The sequence below is a fragment of the Mobula hypostoma genome, chromosome 1 (genome assembly GCF_963921235.1).
Source record: "Mobula hypostoma chromosome 1, sMobHyp1.1, whole genome shotgun sequence".
Classification (NCBI taxonomy): domain Eukaryota; kingdom Metazoa; phylum Chordata; class Chondrichthyes; order Myliobatiformes; family Myliobatidae; genus Mobula; species Mobula hypostoma.
Genome location: NC_086097.1, coordinates 47,070,579 through 47,097,043, shown reverse-complemented (window position 1 = coordinate 47,097,043; position 26,465 = coordinate 47,070,579). Strand labels below are relative to the sequence as shown.

The 26,465-nt window shown below is 39.4% G+C and overlaps 1 protein-coding gene across 7 annotated transcripts in view; it reads right to left on the bottom strand.

The window, feature by feature from the left end:
- mark3a (MAP/microtubule affinity-regulating kinase 3a) overlaps positions 1-26,465 on the bottom strand; it is a 175,370-nt gene that overhangs the window by 72,278 nt on the left and 76,627 nt on the right. For 6 of the 7 annotated variants that reach the window (XM_063047784.1, XM_063047779.1, XM_063047737.1 and 3 more), the window contains exons 5-8: positions 18,434-18,499; positions 11,555-11,625; positions 7,070-7,126; positions 3,890-4,126 (exon numbers count right to left, since the gene is read on the bottom strand). In XM_063047784.1, the coding sequence (XP_062903854.1) occupies positions 3,890-4,126; positions 7,070-7,126; positions 11,555-11,625; positions 18,434-18,499 (431 nt within the window). Of the gene's footprint in view, positions 1-3,889; positions 4,127-7,069; positions 7,127-11,554; positions 11,626-18,433; positions 18,520-21,754; positions 21,813-26,465 lie in introns of those variants that run through there. The other variant, XM_063047769.1, reaches the window with a different exon arrangement.

The following is a 26,465-nucleotide window of genomic DNA, read 5'->3' as shown; positions in this document are numbered from 1 at the left end:
TGTACTATTTCCTTTGAAAATGAAGAAAACTGCAGAAAACAGGAATCTGAACTGCACCTTTACCTTCCCTTCACACCACTCAATCCAAACAGTGAAACAAAAATTCATATGGATTTTTTCCAATCTCATGTATTGCAACTGATGCTCACAATGTGGTCTGCTGGATACTTGGAAAAGCAAAAGCAAATTGGTTGAGTGCTTTAGAGCACCTGCATTCACTACATAGGAGTGACCATGAACTTCGGTCTGCCTGCCACTTTAATTCCCCACTCTAGTATCACCCTGACCCATATCTCTGTGGACTCCTACAATGTTACAAACTACAGAACATGAGGAACAACATGTCATCTTCCAGATTCAACGTAAACATTTGCCAAACTGTTATTCCTTTCTTTCCAAATATGAAAGGTCCATTTTTGCCTTCTGTCAATTTGACCTGTTCACTTTTTCCTCAGCCTGATGGTTCTGTTTCATAGCTTTGTTGTTTGGCATTACATGGTACAGATAAAGCAGCATCTGATTTCAAATGCTCCATGAATAGAGTTAATTTCACTCTTCCAGTTATTTCCTTTGTCCATCCCTCCTCTACTTTCTCTGTCAAAAAAAAACTTCTCTTTTTCCCCAGTTCTGGCAAAGGATCTCAGACCAAAAAAGGCTTTCTTTTCCCAAATGCTGTCTGACCTACAGTGCTTCCAGCACTTTTTGTTTTTAGTTCTGATTACCAGCAGATATTTTACTTTTCAATTACAAGAGAAACAGAGCTAACATTTCAAGTGGAAGACAACTAAAGACAGTACTTGTGGAGAGAAAAATAATTAATACTTAAAATGTTAACTCTACTTTCCTCTTCAGATACTGACTACTTCCCCTATTCCTGCTTTTACATAGAAACATAGAAACATAGAAAATAGGTGCAGGAGTAGGCCATTCGGCCCTTCGAGCCTGCACCGCCATTTATTATGATCATGGCTGATCATCCAACTCAGAACCCAGCCTTCCCTCCATACCCCCTGACCCCTGTAGCCACAAGGGCCATATCTAACTTCCTTTTAAACATAGCTAATGAACTGGCCTCAACAGTTTGCTGTGGCAGAGAATTCCACAGATTCACCACTCTCTGTGTGAAGAAGTTTTTCCTAACCTCGGTCCTAAAAGGCTTCCCCTCTATCCTCAAACTGTGACCCCTCGTTCTAGACCTCCCCAACATCGGGAACAATCTTCCCGCATCTAGCCTGTCCAATCCCTTTAGGATCTTATACGTTTCAATCAGATCCCCCCTCAATCTTCTAAATTCCAACGAGTACAAGCCCAGTTCATCCAGTCTTTCTTCATATGAAAGACCTGCCATCCCAGGAATCAATCTGGTGAACCTTCTTTGTACTCCCTCTATGGCAAAGATGTCTTTCCTCAGATTAGGGGACCAAAACTGCACACAATACTCCAGGTGTGGTCTCACCAAGGCCTTGTACAACTGCAGTAGTACCTCCCTGCTCCTGTACTCGAATCCTCTCGCTATAAATGCCAGCATACCGTTCGCCTTTTTCACCGCCTGCTGTACCTGCATGCCCACTTTCAATGACTGGTGTATAATGACACCCAGGTCTCGTTGCACCTCCCCTTTTCCTAATCGGCCACCATTCAGATAATAATCTGTTTTCCTATTTTTGCCACCAAAGTGGATAACTTCACATTTATCCACATTAAATTGCATCTGCCATGAGTTTGCCCACTCACCCAACCTATCCAAGTCACCCTGCATCCTCTTAGCATCCTCCTCACTGCTAACACTGCCACCCAGCTTCGTGTCATCCGCAAACTTGGAGATGCTGCATTTAATTCCCTCATCCAAGTCATTAATATATATTGTAAACAACTGGGGTCCCAGCACTGAGCCTTGCGGTACCTCACTAGTCACCGCCTGCCATTCTGAAAAGGTCCCGTTTATTCCCACTCTTTGCTTCCTGTCTGCTAACCAATTCTCCACCCACACCAATACCTTACCCCCAATACCGTGTGCTTTAAGTTTGCACACTAATCTCCTATGTGGGACCTTGTCAAAAGCCTTTTGAAAATCCAAATATACCACATCCACTGGTTCTCCCCTATCCACTCTACTAGTTACATCCTCAAAAAATTCTATGAGATTCGTCAGACATGATTTTCCTTTCACAAATCCATGCTGACTTTGTCCGATCATTTCACCGCTTTCCAAATGTGCTGTTATCACATCCTTGATAACTGACTCCAGCAGTTTCCCCACCACCGACGTTAGGCTAACCGGTCTATAATTCCCCGGTTTCTCTCTCCCTCCTTTTTTAAAAAGTGGGGTTACATTAGCCACCCTCCAATCCTCAGGAACTAGTCCAGAATCTAATGAGTTTTGAAAAATTATCACTAATGCATCCACTATTTCTTGGGCCACTTCCTTAAGCACTCTGGGATGCAGACCATCTGGCCCTGGGGATTTATCTGCCTTCAATCCCTTCAATTTACCTAACACCACTTCCCTACTAACATGTATTTCGCTCAGTTCCTCCATCTCACTGGACCCTCTGTCCCTTACTATTTCTGGAAGATTATTTATGTCCTCCTTAGTGAAGACAGAACCAAAGTAATTATTCAATTGGTCTGCCATGTCCTTGCTCCCCATAATCAATTCACCTGTTTCTGTTTGCAGGGGACCTACATTTGTCTTTATCAGTCTTTTCCTTTTTACATTTACGATTTATTGACTACAACAATTTGTATCACCTGTGTAATTCACCCTGCTTTCAATGCTTTCAGGAAAGCAATATTCTAACTTGGGAAAAAAAAACAAACCTCAGGTACAAAGAAATATGTTAAAGTAGAAATATATTGGATTTACCAATGTCTGCAATTGACCAAAAGGAGTAATTGTGGCACCAGCTGAAGAATATGAACTTATTTTGCAGGAAGAAAATCTTGTACATCATTCAAAAGAGGAAAACAACTGACGATGCTGGCTTTCCCCTTTTCTTCATACTTAAATGAAGTGCAGTCAATGCTGTAACGTCGGAAATGTGTTTGCCAAAGTGACTCAACACTTAGGAATGAGGTAAAATTTAGGACAGACTTTTAACACGGATGAAGATAACAGGGAAATTTATCCAAAACTTATTCTAATGAGATTTTCCCTCTCACTTATTTACTCAAAAATGGCATCTCCAATAATGTAGCACTTCCTCTATCCTCTATGAATTGCCAAGGTTATGAGTTAAGTCTCTGGAATGCAGTGTGAACTGAAGTAAAGACTCAAACAACAGTAATTGAAAACCAATAAACCATGAACAATCAGGAAAAGAAATCTGAAATAAATAATCCTAACAACAGTTATTAATCTGAAAATTAACACTGTTCCCATCTCTATAGACTTCTGCCTGGACTGCTGAGTATCCTTGGCATTTTCTGTTTTTAATTCAAATGATAGTGCTACATCTGAATCACATAAAACACAGTTACACTTGACAATGTGAACATTAAAAGCACACATGTTGAAATCAGTTGAGTTAGGTGGAAAACTTGACCTCATAACCCAATTTTAATAAAGAACTTTTTAAACTTCCATATTATTAAAACATAACATCACTGGATCTGTTATTTTTGTAATGAGCTTCTTGACTGCTTTATTTGATGTCAAAAGTGAGTGCATCCATTCCTCCCCCCCCCCGCCCCGCAGTAAATATAGTAAATAGAGCATTAGAATTTTTTAAAAATGGATAAACAGATAACGAAGTAGAAACTTTTGTCAGGACAATCATGTAATTTGAGAAATTTAATGAAAATCTGTCAAACTGAAAACTGACAACCCCATTATGAAGTGACTTATTTCATAAAAACACTGCTTTTAAACATTAAATAAGCAAGTTACCTTCAAGTTCTGTCCATCAAATGGCAATGAACCACTGACTAATGTGTAAAGTATAACACCTAAACTCCAAACATCTACTTCAGGTCCATCGTATTTCTTCCCTTGGAAGAGTTCTGGAGCAGCATATGGAGGACTTCCACAGAAAGTGTCCAGTTTATTGCCAATTATAAATTCATTGCTGAAGCCAAAATCTGCAATCTTTATATTCATATCAGCATCCAATAGTAGATTTTCAGCCTAGTAAAAACAAAATAATGCATATCAAAACACTGTACTTTTCTATAGCAATTTTACCTAAGCTACTCAATCAAAAGTAGCAGATGTCTTGGGCTTATCACATCCAAATCATATTGCACTAAAGCAACAAAATACAACTTTTCTCACTTATAGATAAATGTATATATAAACTATTTTTAATAGAATTTCAAAATACTGATGTACAGATTAAAATGATAAAATGTTAGCAACACACGCAAAATGCTGGTGGAACTCAGCAGTTTAGGCAGCATCTACGGATATGAATAAACAGTCGACGTTTCAGGCCAAGACCCTTCATCAGAACTGGAAAGGAAGAGGGAAGATGCCAGAATAAAAAGATGGGGGGTGGGGGTGGGGGGAGGAGGACAAGCTAGGTGATAGCTGAAGCCAGGTGGGTGGGAGAAGGGGGGGGGGGAATGAAGAAAGAGATTGAAATGTGATAGGTAGAAAAGGCAAAGAGCTGGAGAAGGCATATGATAGGAAGGAAAAGTGAACCATGGGAAAAAAAGGATGAGGGGATAGCACTGGGGGGAGGTGATAAACTGGTGAAAAGAGGAGGTAAAAGGCAAGAGTGGAGAATAGAAGAAGGAGGAGGGGGAGGTAAAGCAGAATTTTACTGGAAGGAGAAGTCAGGTTGAAGGCTACCTAGATGGAATATGAGGTGTTGTTCCTCCACCCTGAGAGTAGCCTCATTGAGGCAGAAGAGAAGGCCACGAACCAACATGTCGGAATGGGAATGGGAATAGGAACTAAAATGGTTTGACACTGGGAAATTCCGCTATTGCAGATGAAGTGGGGGGTGCTTAACAAAGTGCTCCCCCAATCTACATCTGGTCTGAGCAATGCAGAGCGGCCACATAGGGAGCATCAGATACAGTAGATAACCCCAAATGATGATTCACAGGTGAAGTGTTTCCTTACATGGAAGGACTGTTTAAAGCCCGGAATGGAGATGAGGGAGAAGAAACTTGGAGAGGCAGCTGTGATGTTAACAGTCACTAAGTGAGGTGTAGAAGTCAGTGGCTGCAATTGGAGATGGTCTTTGGCTTCACAATCTCTCAGGCCTTGCACAAAAAGGGTCTTTATGGAAAAAAGGCAAGGAAGCAGCCCTGGCTAAAAAAAAGAGCATATCCTTGCCCATCAAGACTTTGCAAATTGTCACTTAGAAGATACTGTAAAAATATGGAACAAAGGTCTTGTGGTCAGAACTTTTTGGCGTCAACACTAAGCAGTACATATGGTATAAATCTAATGCTGTGCATCAGCCAAGTAACACCATCCCTATTGTAAAGTATGGTGGAGGTAGCATCATGCTATAGGGATGCTTTTTCAACAGCAGGGACTGGAAATCTGGTCAGTACTGATGGGAAGATGAATGCTGCTAAATACAGAGAGATCCTGGATAAAAATCTGCTGGTCTCTGCCAAAAAGCTTAAACTGAGACGAAGTTCATCTTTCAGCAGGTCAATGACCCGAAGTATGCAGCCAGAGCAACCATGGAGTGGCTTTAAATGAAGGAAATTTACCCTGGTCCTTGAAAGGCCCAGTCGAAGTCCTGACCTTAATCCGACTGAACATCTCCGGTAAGAGAGTGGTAGGAGTATGGAATGAGCTGCCAGACGAGGTGGTAAATGCGGGTTCTTTTTTAACATTTAAGAATAAATCGGACAGATACATGGCTGGGAAGTGTGTGGAGGGATATGGTCCGTGTGCAGGTCAGTGGGACTAGGCAGAGAGTGGTTCGGCACAGCCAAGAAGGGTCAAAGGGCCTGTTTCTGTGGTAGTTTCTATGGTTCTATGGTAAGACCTCAAGACTGCTGTCCACCCCCGCTGCCCAACTAACTTGGCTCAGCTTGAGAAATTTTGCAAGGAGGAATGAGCAAATCTTGCTCCATCATGTTGTGCAAAGCTAAAAGAGACCTATTCAAAAAGACTACTAGTTGTAATAGTTGCAAGAAGTGGTTCAACTAAGTACTGAGCAAAGGAGGATAAATACTTTAGAACTGCTGACATTTCAGCTTTTGAATTTTTAGTTTTTCATGGTTTACAATTTTCCCTGTTTTGGGGGGACCTACTGTGAAAAAAATGAGCATGTGATTCACAAAAAATTCTCATTTAAACTGATCAAAATCCCTGGTTATAATATTCATTATGTGAACAAAGGTTTGGGGGCTGAATATTTTTACAAAGTATGTATATGCTGCTTTATGTTGTGGCTTCGAGTTGTCTAGAAATAGAATATGCACCCCACATTAAAAGTAAAGATTCCACTTGGGTGTTGATTCATTTGGAGGTAATGGATGCAAAATACAACAAACCATATTCACTGGAATTCAGAAGATTGAGGGGTGACCTCATTGAAACTTATCAAATGGTGAAAGGCCTTAATAGAGTGGATGTGGAGAGGATGTTTCCTATGGCGGAACAGTCTAAGATCAGAGGACATAGCCTCAGAATAGAGGGTCGTGGAATTCCTTGCTGCAGGCAGCTGTGGAGGCCAAGTCTGTATGTATATTTAAGGCAGAGATTGATAAGTTTATTGGTTGGTCAGGACACGAAGGGCTACAGGGAGAAGGCAGAAAATTGGGGCTGAGGTGAAAAATGGATCAGCCACGATGAAATGGCAAAGCAGATTCCATGAGCCAAATGGTCTAATTCTGCTCCTTCGTCATGGCCAAAAAATTTACCTTTATATCAAATTACAAACAGCTGAAGCAATTTGGAAAAGGTTGAAATTGAATCTTTCAATAGTTACTACATGTAATTTGTTCTCTTTTAAATATAAAGTGAAGAGGAAAATAAAAACAGGTTGACTGAAAGTTTTTACGCAATAAAATATAAAATTTAAGAATAATATTTCGCTCAGTACTTGACAACAAGCAGACCAATTTGTATGTAAAAGACAAAAATGATGGGACTTACTTTAAGATCTCTGTGCACAATCTGCTTTTGATGACAGTACTGTACTGCTGATACTATCTATTGCAAAAGAAAAACAAAAAAACATTGGCAGCTGGCTTTTAACCATTTTTCTTATCTTATTCAATTATGGTTGATATATATTATTTCGTACCCTATCTAATCAAACTGATATTTTCATAATTATACCCAGAGGTGATGCAGAGTGCTAGATATTTACTTTCTAAATGGAGTTTATAATATTTATTTCTAACTTTATTTCCCTCAGATGAAAACTGAAGCTATTAAAGGACAAAATCAGAAAAATTAATACAGAGTCATATTTCTCAGAAATAAGCAGAAAAGAATTTGGAAAAGTTTATTGCTGATCAGCAATTAATCAAAATAACATGCCTTCAGAATCAACATCAGGATTATTACCAACGTCTTACATGACATGAAAGTGCTGTTTTGAGGTAAAAACATAAAATTACTACAAATTACAAAATAAATAAATAATGACAATAAAGGAATGATAAGGTAGTGTCCATGGGCTATTCAAAAATCTGGTGGTTGAGGGGAGGAAGTAGTCTCTGAATTGATAGGATTACATAATATATTCAATGCATTTTTATATCTTCAGCACAATGAATAAAATATCACAGAAAAATTAAAGGAAACAGATGCAGGGAATAATTGAAATGTAATTCTGCATCTAGTAAATCTGGTAGGAATTTTAGGTACATAGAGAAGCAAAATAAAATCCAATGAACTAATCAATGTCAATGGGAATTTCTTAGGTGGAAACACACTGCATGAAAATTAAATTACAATATTATACCGTCTCAAGGTAGTAGGGATAGTCCGGGTAATTATAGACCAGTGAGCCTTATGTTTGTGGTGGGAAAGCTGTTGGAAAAGATTCTTAGAGATAGGAGCTATGGGCATTTAGAGAATCATGGTCTGATCAGGGACAGTCAGCATGGCTTTGTGAAGGGCAGATCATGTCTAACAAGCCGAATAGAGTTCTTTGAGGAGGTGACCAGGCATATAGATGAGGGTAGTGCAGTGGATATGATCTACATGGATTTTAGTAAAGCATTTGACAAGGTTCTACACAGTAGGCTTATTCAGAAAGTCAGAAGGCATGGGATCCAGAGATGTTTGGCCAGGTGGATTCAGAATTGGCTTGCCTGCAGAAAACAGAGGGTCATGGTGGAGGGAGTACATTCGGATTGGAGGCTTGTGACTAGTGGTGTCCCACAAGGATCGGTTCTGGGACCTCTACTTTTCATGATTTTTATTAACGACCTGGATGTGGGAATAGAAGGATGGGTTGGCGAGTTTGCAGATGACACAAAGGCTGGTGGTGTTGTGGATAGTGTAGAGGATTGTCGAAGATTGCAGAGCCATTGATAGGATGCAGAAGTAGGCTGAGAAGTGGCAGATGGAGTTCAACCCGGAGAAGTGTGAGGTGGTACTCTTTGGAAGGACAAACTCCAAGGCAGAGTACAAAGTAAATGGCAGGATACTTGATAGTGTGGAGCAGCAAAGGGATCTGGGGGTACATGTCCAGAGATCCCTGAAAGTTACCTCACAGGTAGCTAGGGTAGTTAAGAAAGCTTATGGGTGTTAGCCTTCATAAGTCAAGGGACAGAGTTTAAGAGTCGCGAGGTAATGATGCAGCTCTATGAAACTCCACACTTGGAGTACAGTGTCCAGTTCTGGTCGCCTCACTATAGGAAGGATGTGGAAGCATTGGAAAGGGTACAGAGGAGACTTAACAGGATGCTGCCTGGTTTACAGAGTATACATTATGATCACAGATTAAGGGAGCTAGGGCTTTACTCTTTGGAGAGGAGGAAGATGAGAGGAGACATGATAGAGGTATACAAGATATTAAGAGGAATAGATAGAGTGGACAGCCAGCACCTCTTCCCCAGGGCACCACTGCTCAGTACAAGAGGACATGGCTTTAATGTAAGGGGTGGGAAATTCAAGGGGGATATTAGAGGAAGGTTTTTCACTCAGAGAGTGGTTGGTGCATGGAATGCACTGCCTGAGTCAGTGGTGGAGGCAGATACACTAGTGAAATTTAAGAGACTACTAGACAGGTATATGGAGGAATTTAAGGTGGGGGTTATATGGGAGGCAGGGTTTAAGGGTTGGCACAACATTGTGGGCCGAAGGGCCTGTACTGTGCTGTACTATTCTATGTTCAACTGAGTAGGTACTATAAAAGCAGGCTCAACAATGCCTATATTGAGCATTTCAATGCTGAAAAATACTGATTTATTTCAGCATCTGGTTCATCAGAGAAATACTGGCTTTTCACTCTTAAAAAAAATCCTCTGCCATCTGATTCCTAAATGGACATTGAACCCCTGGACACTACCTCACTTATAAAAAAATATACAGTATTTCTGTTTTTTGTACATTTTTTAATCTACTCAATATACGTATACTGCAATTGGTTTACTTATTTGTCTGTTATAATTATTTTTATTTTATTTATTTATTTTTTCTTACTTCTATATTATGTATTGCATTGAACTGCTGCTGCTAAGTTAACAAATTTCACGTCATATGCCAGTAATAATTAACCTAATTCTGATTAAACTGCTGCATAATTTATTGGGTGGTACTACATTCAAAATGTCAATTATGGCAATGATATAGAAATGCTGATTAAATAAAATGCACATAACAATTGAATCTTAATTTTACATATACTATCATAGACAGAAACAAAGACTAACGAGAGAAACTAGGTTTAAAAAAAATCCAGTGATCAAGTCTGAAGGTAGATACAATACAAAATCCAAGTCCTGAACAATAGAACAGGCCTAGATAATTGACACAAAGAAATAAAACTGCTGGGAAAAAGTCGGTACTTAAAGAAGTATTTGTATATTGAACTGATCCTGATGTTCCAATGTTTGGATACTTTATCAGAATGTTCTCACTGGAATGCCAAATTAGACTGATTTAGTATTACTAGGATGTTCAGATTATTTTTTCTATAAACTAAGAAAATAATTCTAGTCTGTTTAGCAGCCCTTCAGATAAAAAATGGTTGGATTCTCAGATGTCATCATCAAGTGTTGAAATGTATATACATTTCCTCACTTTAATCTGGTATTAAATTTTAAACTTTTAAGCTCAATGAACATTCAAATATCATTAAATTTACGGACCACTAATATCACAGATAGTAGTTCAATGATCAACTGTTGTAGAGCTTCCTTATGGTCAACAAATCATTATATGCTTTAGATTGTTAAACTATAGATTGAGTATCCCCTATCCATGATGCTTGGAGCTGAAAGTGTTTCCGGTGTTAGATTTTGGAATATATAATGAGATAGCTTGGGATCACTAGTAAGCAATCTTTGTCTTCCACTTGTTCATCGCTCATATGTACATTTCAGTAACAATTAATACATGCCATTAATATAATGAAAATATAATGTGTGCAGGTTAACACAAGCAGCACAGCAATATCAGGGAAAATACCTGAATAACCTGTTGAACAACAACAAACAATGGCAGGCTTTCAGTCTCCACCTACAATATCGTATTTTGATTAGAAGATTACAGTACACTGTATTTGTATTTTACTTTTATAAGGTACAAAAACAATCAGCATTGTTGACTTGTTCTGGTGTTAGATTTTCATCAGCAACGATCTTGGCAAACTAGTGAATTTCTCTGGGGCTTCATGATCAGCAAGTGCTTTAAAAAATTTAATGCTGTGCCTTTTCTTAAATTTCTGCAACCAGCCAGCTGAATATTCACAATTGTCTTCAATTTTCAGTTTGTCATGATAAATCTTTACTTGCTTCATGATCTGTGCACCAATAAGTGGCATATATGTTCACTGCAACACTGACGAATCAACTTTTTCAATACACAATCGAGATCTTCATTTTTCACTTTATGCAGTGTTTTTCTATGTTTCTTTAGCTTCTATTCATTATATATGTGAGGTCACATCCCAGAACTGTCTGTAGTACGCAGAGACCTACACATCATCTGGGAATCTTCCCCAGCACCTTGTAGGATTATCCATTTGTGACATCATGTTAGTGCCCAAAAAATTTTCAGATTTTGGAGGTTTTTGGGATTTTGGAATTTCGGATAAGGGATACCCAATCTGTATTAAGAATTCCTTTTCTAAGGAAGGAAATTACCTTTCATTCCAGTATTGTCATGAATGAAATAAATAGAAATCAGCTTAAGTTTCCTACTAGAACTTAACATTTGCCTTTGCATCTCTCACTGAATAAATAATATACTGTGATAATATTGTATGTATAACCCAATTCTCCTGTCATGAATATACAAAACTAAGCTACTGACCACGATTTTAATAAACTGATAACTAGCAAGTTGCTTATAGTTTTTAAGTGCATAGCCCCCATATTTGCTTTATTAGTCAAATATATTTAAAATTTAAGAATTAGCTGAATTAGTACAGCAACAACCAAAATATACAGGTATGCATACCTGTCTAAATTTAGCTCTAGCCTCCTTTTCCTTCATTCTTCCATGAGCTACCAAGTAATCAAATACCTCTCCTGTAAAAAGAAATCTTCAATTAAAATTTTTTATTAAAAACATCAAATATATCTACATTTTGCTAATTAAGATGTGTAAAAGACCACTGTAGCAATTAACATTGTAAATCCATCACCAGACCCCCTGCAGTTTGCTTATGAGCCACATACTGGTATTGAGGACACCATTATCTTCCTGCTTCAACAGGCTTACACCCATCTACATGAGCCAGGCAGCACTGGGAGAATCATGTTCTTTGACTTCTTCAGTGCTTTTAACACCATACGACCTGCTTTACAAGGGAGTAAGCTCATGGAAGTGCAGATGGATGCTCCATTAGTGTCCTGGATTACAGACCACCTGTTCAGATGGCCACAATATGTGAGATTGCAGAGCCGTGTGTTAGATACTGTTTAGTAGCACAGGGGACTGTCTACTCCTCCAACTTCAAATACAACTCGGAGTCCTGCCATTTGCAGAAGCTTTTGGATGATTTAACAGTTGTGGATTGTATTAGCCGAGATCAAGAGGCTGAGTACAGAAGAGTGGTGGGCAACTTTGTTGAGTGGTGTAGGCTGAAGCACCTGCAGCTCAACATCACTAGGACAAAGGAGTTGGTGGTGGACTTCAGGAAGGTGAAACCACCCTGCATTCCCATCTCCATCAAGGGAAAAGATGTAGAAGTTGTCCAAGGCTATAAGTACCTGGGAACTCACCTGGAAAATAAACTGGACTGGACTTAAAATACAGGGGCTCTGTACAAGAAGGGACAGAGCCAACTGCACTTCCTGAAGCGGCTCTGATAATTCAACATCTCCATTACTATACTACAGATGTTCTACGACTCAGTGGTGCCAGCATTCTATTCTATGCTGTAGTCTGCTGGGGCAGCAGGGTGAGAGCAACTGACAACAAGAAGGTCGATAAGCTAGTCAGAAAGGCTGGATCTGTTCTGGGGGTGGAACTCGATTCTCTGGTGATTGCAATTAACAAGACTAAATCACATTGAAATAAAGCAACACTCAACTGTGTGAAATGAAATTATTAAACTGACTTTCAGCGTATTAAAGAAAACTCTTACATCATTTGCATTCCTAATATAGAGTAGATGGTATAGTAATGAAACCCAAGGATAGAGTACAACCTGAGTACATTCACTCCATGGACTGCAAGTGGTTAAAAAAAAGCAGCTCAAGGACAACTAAACAGAGGCAATAAAATCCTTACCATGCTAAAAATGTCTGAATACAGTAGATTTCAGCTAATTGGGACACATTGGGACCAGTAAATTTGGTCCAATTAAGCTGCTGCCCCAATTAGCTTAAGTTTCATGGAAATAGTTAAAAAGGTATTTAAAAAAACACAAACTGAGTAACAATCTATGTATTTAAATGAAAAACAGAACAAACTCGAACTCTGCCAATACCACTGCATTACTATAAAGCTAATAGCTCCTAATACTTATTGACAGAGGAATTATCCATGTCGTGTTCTTTTGGCTGTAAATTATCAAAATCAGCGCAGACGCCTAGTGCAGATAATGGACTGCCTTCATACAATGCTGTCCACGAATGCATCCTCCAAATCTTCATTTTCAGTGTAACATTCAAGATTCCTCAAAATCGTTCAAATTCTTTGTAGTTCATAGCTCGAAGTAATGAAATTGTTTCATTTTCGCTCCTGGTTATTGCTGGCATCTCCAAGCCTGAAAGCTTGAAATCGCATTGACCAAAACAGTTCAGAATTGTCTCATTGCTTATTTCTTGCCAACTATCAGTGACAAAAATCGCTGCTTTTTGAACAGAACTACACACAAATGACACTATTTAAAACTGTTTGATCAAAGCACAGTGTTCAATCTAACAACTATGCAAGTGCACAGAACACTAGTTAGAAACTGCTCGGCAAGTCTCTTGCCTCAATTAAACAGCATAGAGTCCTAAATAAACGAAGGGCATCCTGTCTATTTTCTCAATTCGTTTTTGTCATTTAACGGTTGTCCCAAATAAACGTTGCCCTGATTAACCGATGCACCAATTAACTGGAATCCACTGTACCAAAAATTTGCATCCATTTTATTTTCAGATCTCTAGTTCACACAAATAGGACACCAAGGTAGCATAGTGGTTAACATTCAATTCCGGCATCCTCTGTAAAGGGTCTCTGTACAGACACCTAGTGCAGAGAATGGACTGCCTTCATACCATGCTGTTGACGATTGCATTCTACAAATCTTCATTTTCAGTGTAACATTCAAGATGTCTGTCATGGAATGCATGGGTTTTCTCCCACAGTCCAAAGATGTACCAGTTAGCAGATAATTAGTGATAATAAATTGTCCCATTTAGGTTAGGGGTAGGGCAGGGTGTCAGGGGTTGCTGAGGCAGCACAGTATCTCTAAATAAATAAAAATAAAAATGAATTTTATGGTTGTATGATGACATTTGTTGCCATTACAGCAAAATTGTCAGAACCTTCTAGAATATACACATATGGCTTAACACAAATCTAGAAAATGCTGACAATGAGATCCAGCTATCTGGAGATCCACACATGGGGCTTCGTTGAAAAATTTACAGATAAAATCGTAACAGAATTAATGATTTAAAATGAATGAAGCTTATTTTATTCACATTTTCTCATTGTTTTATAATCATTGTAAAAAATCATCAAAAATTTCAAGCCTTGAAGTGTAAATGAGTTTAACTAGTTTGCATTATTGAACAAACACTCCAGTCCTGAAAAAAATGAGTGTTAATTTAAAAAATATTCAGTGGGAAAATATTTTATGTAATGTACTATTATCTTAAAACTTCTAACTTAACTCCATACATATGTCAATATTTCAAATAAATAATGCATCAAGTTAATTTAAATTTCATTGGTCTCACAAAAAGCACGCAACCTAATCAACTTTTCATCACGTATTACTCACTCAAGATTTTTTGTAATGCAACGAGTCTCTGCCTCTATCACCTTTCAGTTACTAAATTTCAAACACCCAAAAATTCTGATCAAAACCAATTTTCCTTTTATATTTTTAATATTTTATAGTTCAGAGTTATGATTGAATGTTCCTATTCAATCTAATAATCTAATAGGTGTTTTAAAAGGAATGGGATGGGAGGTGGGGGTGGGGGGAAGTAGCATTACTGGTCAGGGATAGTATCACAGCTAGAGAAAGGGGGGGCGCTGCAGAGGGAGTGTCCACTGAGTCGGTGTGGGTGGAAGTCAGAAATAGGAAGGGATCAGTCACTGTGCTGGGAGTAGTCCATAGGCCCCCAAATAGCCCTCGGGACACCGAGGAGCGGATAAGCAGGCAGATTTTAGAATAGTGCAGGAAATACAGGGTTGTAGTTATGGGTGATTTCAACTTCCCTCATATTGACTGGCACCTCCTGACTGCAAGGGAGATAGATGGGGCTGAAATTGTCAGGAGTGTTCAAGAAGGATTCCTGACACAGTATGTGGACCAGCCAACGAGAGGAGAGACCATACTGGATCTAGTTCTGCATAATGAACCTGATCAGGTGGCAGACCTCTTGGTGGGGGAGCATTTTGGTGAGAGTGACCACAACCCCCTTAGCTTCAGCATAGCTATGGAAAAGGATAAAAACAGACAAAATAGGAAAGTGCTTAACTGGGGAAGGGCTAACTATGAAGGGATGAGGCAGGAACTAGCGAGAGTAAATTGGAAACAGATGTTTAAGGGTGAAAGCACAGAAGTAATGTGGAGGAAGTTTAGGGACCACCTGTGCTGGGTTCAGGATAGGTTTGTCCCACTGAGACAAAGAAAAAATGGTAGGAAAAGGGAGCTGACGAAACACGTGAGGCAACTCGTCAGGAGGAAGAAGGAAGCACATGTTAGATATAAGAAGCAGGAAGCAGGAAGGACTCATGAGAAATATAGGGTAGCCAGGAAGAAGCTTTAGATAAATAGGAAATAGGTGCAGGCGTAGGCTATTCGGCCCTTCGAGCTTGCACCGCCATTCAGTATGATCATGGCTGATCATCCAACTCAGACCCCGTACCTGCTTTCTCTCCATACCCCCTGATCCCTTTAGCCACAAGAGCCATATCTAACTCCCTCTTAAATATAGCCAATGAACTGGCCTCAACTGTTTCCTGTGGCAGAGAATTCCACAGATTCACCACTCTCTGTGTGAAGAAGTTTTTCATGTCGGTCCTAAAAGGCTTCCCCTTTATCCTTAAACTGTGACCCTTCGTTCTGGACTTCCCCAACATTGGGAACAATCTTCCTGCATCTAGCCTGTCCAATCCCTTTAGAATTTTATAAGTTTCAATAAGATCCCCCCTCAATCTTCTAAATTCCAGCGAGTATAAGCCTAGTCGATCCAGCCTTTCTTCATATGAAAGTCCTGCCATCCCAGGAATCAATCTGGTGAACCTTCTTTGTACTCCCTCTATGGCAAGAATGTCTTTCCTCAGATTAGGGGACCAAAACGCACACATCAGTCCAAAGGACTTAGGAGAGCTCAAAGGGGGCATGAGAAGGCCTTGGCATACAGGATGAAGGAGAACCCCAAGGCATTTTATGCGTATGTGAAGAACAGAAGGATGACAAGAATGAAGGTGGGGCTGCTAAAGGATAAAGAAGGCAACATGTGCCTGGAGGCAGAGGAGGCTGGGGAGGTCCTAAATGAATATTTTGCTTCAGTATTCACAAGTGAAAAGGACCTTGATCAGGGTGAGGTCAAAGTAGAACAGGCCTGTGTGCTGGACAATATGGAGATTAAGGAACAAGAAGTGTTGGATCTTCGTAAAAACATCAAGATTGATAAGTCCCCAGGGCCGGACGTGATATATCCCAGGTTGCTGTGGGAAGTGAGAGAAGAGATCGCTGGAGCAGTAGCTATGATCTTTGAATCCTCTTTGGCTGCAGGGGAGGTGCCGGAGGATTGGAGAATGGTAAATGTAGTTCCCTTGTTTAAAAAAGATAACAGGGAGAATCCTGGGAACTATAGACCAGTGAGTCTTACGTCGGTGGTCTGCAAACTATTGGAAAGGATTCTTAAGAATAGGATCTACAAGCACTTGGAGAAGTACAGTCTACTCAAGGATAGTCAACATGGTTTTGTGAAGGGAAGGTCGTGCCTCACGAGCCTAATTGAGTTTCTTGAAGAGGTAACAAAAGAAATTGATGAGGGTAGGGCGGTAGATGTGGTCTACATGGATTTTAGCAAGGCATTTGACAAGGTCCCCCACGAGCCTCATCCAGAAAGTCATGGGGCATGGGATCAGTGGAACCTTAGCTGTTTGGATAAAAAATTGGCTTAAAGGAAGAAAGCAGAGGGTAGTAGTGGAAGGAAAGTGTTCTGCCTGGAGGTCGGTGACTAGTGGAGTGCCGCAAGGATCTGTCCCAGGACCCGGGCTCTTTGTGATTTTTATAAATGGCCTGGATGAAGAGGCGGAAGGATGGTGAGTAAGTTTGCGGACGACATGAAGATTGGAGGAGTTGTGGATGGAGCTGTAGGCTGTCGAAAGTTACAAGAGCATATAGACAGGATGCAGAGTTGGGCAGAAAAGTGGCAGATGGAGTTCAATCCGGATAAGTGTGAGGTGATGCATTTTGGAAGATCAAACCAGAAGGCTGAGCACAGAGTTAATGGTCGGTTACTTCAGAGTGTGAATGAACAGAGGGACCTTGGGGTTCAAATCCATACATCCCTCAAGGTTGCTGCACAGGTTGATAGGGTAGTTAAGAAGGCCTATGGGATTCTAGGCTTCATTAATAGGGGGACTGAGTTCAAGAGTAGAGAGGTCATGTTGCAACTCTACAAATCTCTGGTGAGACCACACTTAGAGTATTGTTTTCAGTTCTGGTCACCTCATTATAGGAAGGATGTGGAAGCTATGGAGAGGGTGCAGAGGTGGTTTACCAGGATGTTGCCTAGATTGGGAAACAAGTCTTATGAGGCAAGGTTAGCAGAGGTGGGACTTTTTTCTTTGGAGCATAGAAGGATGAGAGGGTACTTGATAGAGGTCTACAAGATTATGAGAGGCATAGATAGGGTGGATAGCCAGTACCTGTTTCCCAGGGCACGAATAGCAAACACCAGCGGGCATATGTACAAAGTTAAGGGAGGGAAGTTTAGGGGAGACAGCAGGGGTACGTTTTTTACACAGAGGGCTGTGGGTGCCTGGAATGACTTGCCAGGGATGGTGGTGGAGGGTATTTAAGAGCCTCTTGAACAGGCACATGGATGAAAGAAAAATAGAGGGTTTCGGGGTATTGTGGGTTTAGTGTGTTTTTTTTTTAAGGAATATATGGGTCAGCACAACATCGAGGGCCAAAGGGCCTGTACTGTGCTGTAGTATTCTAGTGTCTACTGCCCCTCATAATTCATGAGCAAACTTTAGCAAAACCTAGCTTCTATCAGTTCATATTAATTTAGCACAACTATGGCTCACTTTGGCCAACTATACAGTCGTTGCTCTTACTTAACCAATTATTGATTCAAGCAAATGTTACATCTAGCATTCACAATTCAATTCAAAGCTGCAGTAGAGATGAGGGGTTCTACAAAGATATAGAAAAAGCTCTTCAGATGAAGCTTTCAAAAACTCTTATCCCAATTGTTAGGGTTATGTTAAAAATCATGTGCCACTATTCAACAAGAAAGGATTTTTTTTCGTGTTACGATCAACATATCCAGCACAACAAAACCAGCTGAAGATGGGTCAAAGATTATTCTCAGTATTACTTGTAGAGAATTACACAATATAGCTAACAAAATAATCAAAGCTTCCTTAGTGAAGTCAGAAAAATATATCTTCATCAAAATAAGATTGAACAGTATTACCTACCTCCACTTGCATATTCCATCACTAAATAGAGAGTCTTTTCCGTTTCAATAACTTCAAACAATTTCACTGAAAGCAAAAATGAAGATCTGGTATATTGATAAGCATAGGTTAACAAATTTCTGAACAATGTTAGAAATATAGCCACATAAACAATGCCACTTAACATAAGAATAATCAATGAATACTACTTGTTTTAAAAGGAGATAATTAAAAATTTGGTTGCTGTTAATTCAGTTATAATTGTTAACAACAATTTACTTCCCCCCTTCCCTCAAATTCCTTGCTCAATTGGTTGGAGGTTCCAAAGGAACTCTGTCCCACACAGATAAGAAATGAAGGAACCAAGGCTGGATATCATATCTAGTTAAGGACAGAAAAACCAAATGTAGTGCCTCTACCAGTTATCCACTTGAGGTCATCTAAATTTGAACACACAACAGATCACACCTGGGAACTTTCTTGTCCATTTTCTCATCTGTTCACTGATTGATCTGGAGGTCCTTGCTTTATTTCTTTCATTTACTTCCTAATAGACACAATGAACTTATCAAGCCATTTGGACAAAATAAAATTGCTAAGCTATATTTTTACTGCTCTTTTGCACTTTTAACTGTTCAAAAGGGAAAACACCAAATTCTTTGTGATGTAGCAAATTTCAATATTTCCAAATGTATATACATTCATCATTGTTTAAATATACCCAGAAATATCCTCCACTACTGTACAATTCTTAAATTAACTGTTGGAAATCTGAAATAAAACATACAAGGTTCTGTAAACAAAGAGCACTTCAAGCAGTATCTGGTGGAAAGTGAATTATAGCCTTACCGGGACTAGTTAACTGAAGCCAAATTAGTTTTCAACTGAACTGAAAACTGACTTGCATTTTTCCTCTCCTGTTTCTGAAAAAGGGTCTTTGGCTTGAAATGCTAATCTATTTCTCCTTTCACAAGTGCCAACTGACTTACTGACTCACTGTTGTACTTTCTGATTTTGATTCCCGAATTAAAGATTGCTGCTTGTCTAGTTTTGGGCAGCAAGATGACAAAGCCATATGATCAGTATAGAAGCAATTCATTGGTATGATAAAATACTTCAGATGTAAAAGATGACAGGAAGAGCTCTTTTAATTTGAATAAAGTTTTGAGCTCATGTAATATAGAAGTTCAAAATAATTAAGTAATCTGATTTGACAAATAAACATTTTCACAATTGGCAATTCAGTGATTAAATCAGTGTCAACTTAAAATCAAGAGAATGTTGAGAGAAGGAATATAATATTAGAAATATTGTTGAAAGCAATTTCCACCAGTGTTTTAAAGTCCAAGTACTCATTACTGGATACAATACTTAAAGCATACGTGTTAAAAATAGGGTTTTTTTTGGACCTGGTACAGGCACCCCAAGTAAAGCCAATTTCTTTACTGAAAAATTGGCGTTCATTGGCATTGCTGATCAAACTGCATACATACTTTGTCTGTCCCAATACTAATAATTGGACAGACAGGGGATAAAGGCAGTCACAGTAAAGGAAAAGTAAACCTATATTACACAAATAGTGAGTGAAAGAGACAGCGATTTGGAATCTACATAAGTTAATCCACTAGGCCAAGTACAGAATCATTGATGATCAGAATTGATAAGGTCAATGCCAAAGAAATGCAAATTAAAGCATCTCTATGCAGTTTTAACAAGTGAATCTTGGTATTTACCATAAATTATTGATTTGCTTTGCACATTAACATTGGAGAACTGTACAAAAACTACTGGTTCCCAAGGAAAGGCAAATAAATGCTTCTAAAAACAAAAAACTCACAGCATACTGAAATAGAAAAAAACACTTTTTCTACTTCATCTTGCAATGACTTACCATAGTCATGCCACAAAAGTCTGAACATAGGCCAAAAAAAGTGAACCACAAGTAGGTAGATTGCAGTGAGAAAAAAGCAAATTAAAACTGTAGGAAAGGACTGAAGCGAAATGGGAAATGACAGGAAGATTACCTTCAAAAGTCCACAATGTTTCAGATTTAATGAAAAACAATCAGGTTGGTAATTTCTGCTTTCCCACAATATACTGAGTGTACCATGCCAAAGCATTATGTTGTACATTTGGAAAGTGTGCTGCTGGTCAACAAAATGATTTTAAATTAGCAAGTGAGGTTCAACCAAATTTAATGAATACATTTAAAATTGTCATTTGGAGTGTGTTAACACGAGGCCATCAATATACACAAAATATTTTCCTAATAACAGAAGATAATATCCAAAACTAGAAATGAAATTATGAGCCCTATAACTCATTGTTACAATTACATTCTCATGATTAGTGATTGACAAGCAGATACGTCAATCACTTGCTGTTTTCTCAAGTATCAAAATTGTATCCAGCAGTATGCTGTAGTGATCCATGCAGAACTTATTATATAGAAAATTTATATGGCAGGGAAGGTTTAGTAAGAATAAAACTTTAATAATGTTAAATGATGACATTGAAATTAGCATCTAATGATCAAGCTAGAAAAATGTGCGTGGAGTTTGTTTTCTGGGAAATAATCTGCCAAAGGAAAAGTAGCCCACAACATTCACTACTTTCAGAATCTTGCAAAATCATGCTAAATGCAACATTTTAAAGCAGATAGGAAATGTTTAAAGTACAGGACGAGAAGATTCACAAAGCTCTTGCATAAATAAAACTGAAGCCTCCCCTTCTTGGACTCCCATCTATACTTTGCCGCATCATTAGAACAACCAGAATAATCAAAGACCTAGCCCACCCTGGACATTCTCTCTTTTCCTCTCTTCTGTTGGGTAGAAGATTCAAAAGCCTGAAAGCATGTACCACCAGGCTCGAGGACTGCTTCCACCCCACCGTTTAAAGACTATTAAATAGTTCCCTAGTATGATAAATAGGTCTCTTAACCTCAATGTACCTTGTTATAATCTTGAACCTTATTGTTTACCTGCACTTTCTCTGTAGCTGTTTCATTTTCTTCTGTATTGTTAATATTTTACCTTGTTCTACCTCAAGCACTGTGCAATGACTGGATCTGTATGAACAGAATGCAAGACAAGCTATTCACTGTATCTTGGTACAAACAACAAACCAGTTCCAATCTTGATACTGTACATTCTTTCACAACTATTTTTGACCTGAAATTCAGAAGCTATCAATAATTCACACCTATAACCTCACATTTTCTAAATCACTCTGCTGAGAATAAGTACTGTTTTCAATATTGGTTCAGTGGCATTCTCCTTCTATAACAAGAAGCATTCACTTCCCAATTGATACAGTTATACCAGATTACAAATACAAGACCTGCTTCTGGGCTCCTGAATGCTTTCTACATTCATTTGCTTGGCTGACCTCCAAACATTATATTGTATTTCTCTCTACGATCAAAGCATTAAAAAAGAATGTTTAAGCACACAATTCTTTATTTCATTTCAATCCTAAAGCACACATTGAATTATAACTCAATACAGATTTTAGATGAAATATACAAGATGAATATCAATGGCTTAGACTTACCTAGAATTTAACCATTCATCATTTAGCAATAACTGACATTTAAACATAGCCTAGAAAATGTTATAAATTCCCAAAACATTTTAAATGACTAAAATCAAAGAAATATAGTCATATTTTTTATCATGACGTTGCTTAATATTCAAAATATCACTAATTCTTAGTGGTATTGCCATGCCATTGTGTCACACAGATCAAAGACTCTCTTAGGGAAAGTTATCCAAACAGACAAATCTATGAAATATAAGAGTCCGTAAATTTGATGTCAGGTAGTAATAATCAAGTGAGCATATAGCTGAAAAGGATCGTCGTTGATTCCTCACAATCACTTTTTAGGGCAATCTCTTTCTTTAAAAGGATGTTTTTCCAAATATTTTATGCAAGGTGACATGAAAAGTATGATGAGCAGTGCAAGGATAAAGTTAACATAACCTTTTCGGCCACTAGATTACGGACTCTGTCAATGTCTTGTAGATTAAAACTAATCAATTTTACAAAAATATCAGTGGAGTTCTAAGTTTATGAAATCAAAACACTGCAATAAAACACTTATGACAGAGGAAAGCGTCTCTTTACTGCCAATATGTTCTGATCACACTGGGAACAATGCTTACCTTACGTTTCTATCATATGTGCCTATATTCAGCAAATTAAGCAAGTCACACTCCCCTGCTTAAGACAACTCAAAGCCCAACCTCAGCTACTTCATCAGAGCAATATTCCATATTTTAGTATTTTTTTTTCCAATTCTATACCTTTTGGCTCCATTCAGAATTTCTCCAATAATCACTGGAAGACTCAACAATACCAAAAAGCTGATTATTGACTACAGGAGGTAGAACCCAGAGGTCCATTAGGGAAACTGAGGTGGAGAAGCTGTAGCTTTTAATCCCTTGGCATCAAAATTTCAGGAGGATCTGTCCTGGGACCAGCAGATAAGTATCAACATAAAGAATGCACAATAGTGCCTTTACATCCTTAGAAGTTTGCATATATTCGGCATGTCACCAAAAACTTTGACAACTTTCTATAGGTGCACAGTGGTGAGTATCCTAAATGGTGGCATCATGGGCCTGGTATAGGAACACTAATGCACAGGAACAGAAGAGGCTACAGAAAGCAATGAACACAACCCAGTCCATCACAGACAAAGCACTCCTCAACACTGAGTACATTTACATGGAGTGCTGCCACAAGAAAGCAGCATCCACCACAGATCCCAACATCTGTGCAAAAAAATCAAAGGTCAAAGTAAATTTATTATCAAAGTACATATATGTCACCATAAACAACCATGAGATTCGTTTTCTTGCAGGCAATTACAGTATATACAAGGAACTACAGAATCAATGAAACATCCAACAAGACAATCACCAATGTGCAAAAAAAAAAGCATTATGCAATCATAAGAAAGTGGGGAAAAAGAGAGATGAAGAGTCCTTAAATTTAAGTCCATAGGTAATCCTATCGTTTTGCAAATTTACTTTGAAACTACCGGCATTTTGGTCACTGCATTCCCCTACACAAACTTCCATCAGCTGCCCTGTTTCATTCCCTAATAGTATATCCCGTTTTGCATACTCTCTCATTGGGACTTCTAAGTACCAATGAAGGGCACTCCTGAACACATTTGACAAACTCTATCCCATCTAGTCCTTTCACAGTATGCGGAAAGTTAAAATCACCTGCTATAACAACCTTATATTTCTTGCAACAGTCTGCAATCTCTTTACAAATGTTTTCCACTATATCCCTATGACTGGTAAGTGGTCTGTAATATAGTCCCATTAACATGGTCATATCTTTCTTATTTCTCACGTCCACCCACAACACCTCACTACATGAGTTCTCCAGTCTGTTCCCTGCCTAGTAATACCACCCCTCCTCCTTTAATCCTTCCCATTCTGTCACCTCTAAAACACGGCATCCAGAATATTGAGCTGACAGTCCTGACCCTTCTGCATCAAAGTCTCACTAATGGCTACATCATCATAATTCCAGTGTGGATCCATGCCCTGTTCTCATCCGCCTTTTCTATGATACTTCTTGCATTGATTGAGGGAACAGTTCAGTGATGGGGCAAGTGAAATTGAGTGAAGTTATCCATCTGGTTCAAGAGCCTGATGGTTGAGGGTAATAACTGTTCCTGAACCTGGTGGCGCAGGTCCCGAGACTCTTAACCCTTCTTCCTGATGGCAGCAATGAAAAGGGAGCATGGTCAGGATGGTGGAGATCCTTAATGATGTATGCTGCTTTCCTGTGAGAACACTCAGTGTAAATGTACTCAATGGTGGGGAAGGCTTTACCCCTAATGGACTGGGCTGTATCTGCTACATTTTGTAGGCTTTTCTGTACATGAGATCTGGTGCTTCCGTACCAGGCCATAAAGCAATATACTTTCCACCTGTGACAGAGTAGGTCTGCCACAACTAATTTCTTCCCCCTCACTCCCAACCCACCTGCAATTCTCATTCTGCCTGTCTGACAGTGCTGGCGCTATGCTTAATAGGCTCAGCATGGACCCTTTTGTTTTGACTTACACACTTCAGGACAGTGGCATTTGTTGATGTGCCCTGTTTGTTATTGTTTCCTGTTTTAGGGAGGGGACCCAGCTGATGAGTGAGGTGTCTTTAAAAAGGTACCCACTTGTGGCGGCACATCCTCCATGCTGCACAGTGGGGGTGTTCATTTTAGGGGATGGGGGGAGACCGCTGACACCTGGAAAATGGTTAGTTATGAATTGATTTGTTGTGCAATGTCATGAATGTATTTGTGGACATTTGTGATTGTGAAGAACTACGTGAATTCCTGTGTTTTGTTCTTGTGTAATTGTTCAGGCTTGGTAATAACTCCCCAGCATTCCAAACAATGGAGCATCCCTTTTCTCCTTGAGTAAGGAGATCCTCAGTTAACTTTCTTCGTAATGGCACTAACATAGTGGACCCAGGACTGATCCCTTGAAATGATAACACCTAGGAATTTAAAATTGTTGACTCTCTCTACCTTTGATCCCCTGATGAGGACTGACTCATAGACCTCTGGTTTCTTCCTCTTGAAGTCAGCAATTATCTTGGTCTTGCTGACATTGAGTGAGAGGCTGTTGTGGATTTTCAATCCCAAAGTCAGATTTTCAATCTCCCTCCTATATCCTGAATTGTCACCATCCTTGAATCAGCCAATGACAATTATGTCATCGGGAAACTTAAATTTTTTTTGGTGGGGGGAGGGGGAATCATTGCTCGCTGCCGCTTATGCGCAGGAAAGGGGAGCTGGGGGGTGGGGGGACTTTGAGGTTCTCACGTTTAACTGTCATTCATTCTTTGGGGGCACTTCTCTGTTTTCGTGGATGATTGCAAAGAAAAAGCATTTCAGGGTGTACACCCTATCTTCGTTATCTGCGTCTTCAGAAAATGCAGATTCACAGTTATGCAAGGAACCTATTTCTACCAATGTCTCCTTATATGCATCCAAAACTCACAGTTATGCGAGGAGCACTGCTTTCCCGCCAATACAAGTCACACGCGCATGCCTCACAGTCTCACTGTGGGATGAGAAGCACCACTTTCCCGCCAATACAAGTCAGGTGCGCGCGCCTCACAATCTCACTCCCGCCAGTCTCGCATTGGTTTTGGCAAGGTGTAGATGTGCGACCTTAAACTTTTGTTGGTTTTACCTACGGTGCAATGATTTTGCACTTGAAATATTTAACTATGCCTCCTAAGCGTCCGATGCCATGTCCTGGGCCGTCAGCCGAGTGGCAGAGAACCGCTTTAACACTTGAAAAAAAGTTGGAAATTATAAACAGCGCGGCATCAGCTGAAGGTAACACAGCTGTGAGACGCTACTGCCGGGAATAGAATCTTGCCTTTAAAGTTCTTTTGTTGCTTGACAATGCGCCAGCCCATCCTAAACATTTGGACAGCATTCATCCAAACATAACAGTGCATTTCCCGCCGCCTAACACAACATCGCTGATTCAACCACTCGACCAATGTGTGATCCACATTCAAGGCGTACTTTTTTTTTACAGCAAACTATCTCTCAGATGCTGCAAGCAACAGACGATTTTGAAAATCACGGGTTTACCAACAGTGAGGGAATGGTGGAAGTTGGAACACTTGGCACAAATGGCGATGGACATGGACCCAAGTTTAGAATGGAGTCAGCATTTCAGTCGTTCCCTGCCATCAACCCTTCTTCCCTACAAGCAAATTTACGCTAAAAAACAAAATGCTGCCAAGCAAACAACCCTCACCACTTTCTTCAAATCGGTGTCATCTCCTGCTGCTGGCAGTTCTAAGAGCTCTGTGAGTCTTCCTTCACCCCTTGCTGTGCTTGATATGATCCTGACGACCACAACCATCCACTTTATCTATGTAAAGCTGCCCGACACCACAACCACCACTCATATCCCGGAGCAAACACACCTGCCACTGTTGCTGAGTACTGTACCCCTTAGGATGTTAACTTTCTATGATTTATTACATTGAATATTACCTTA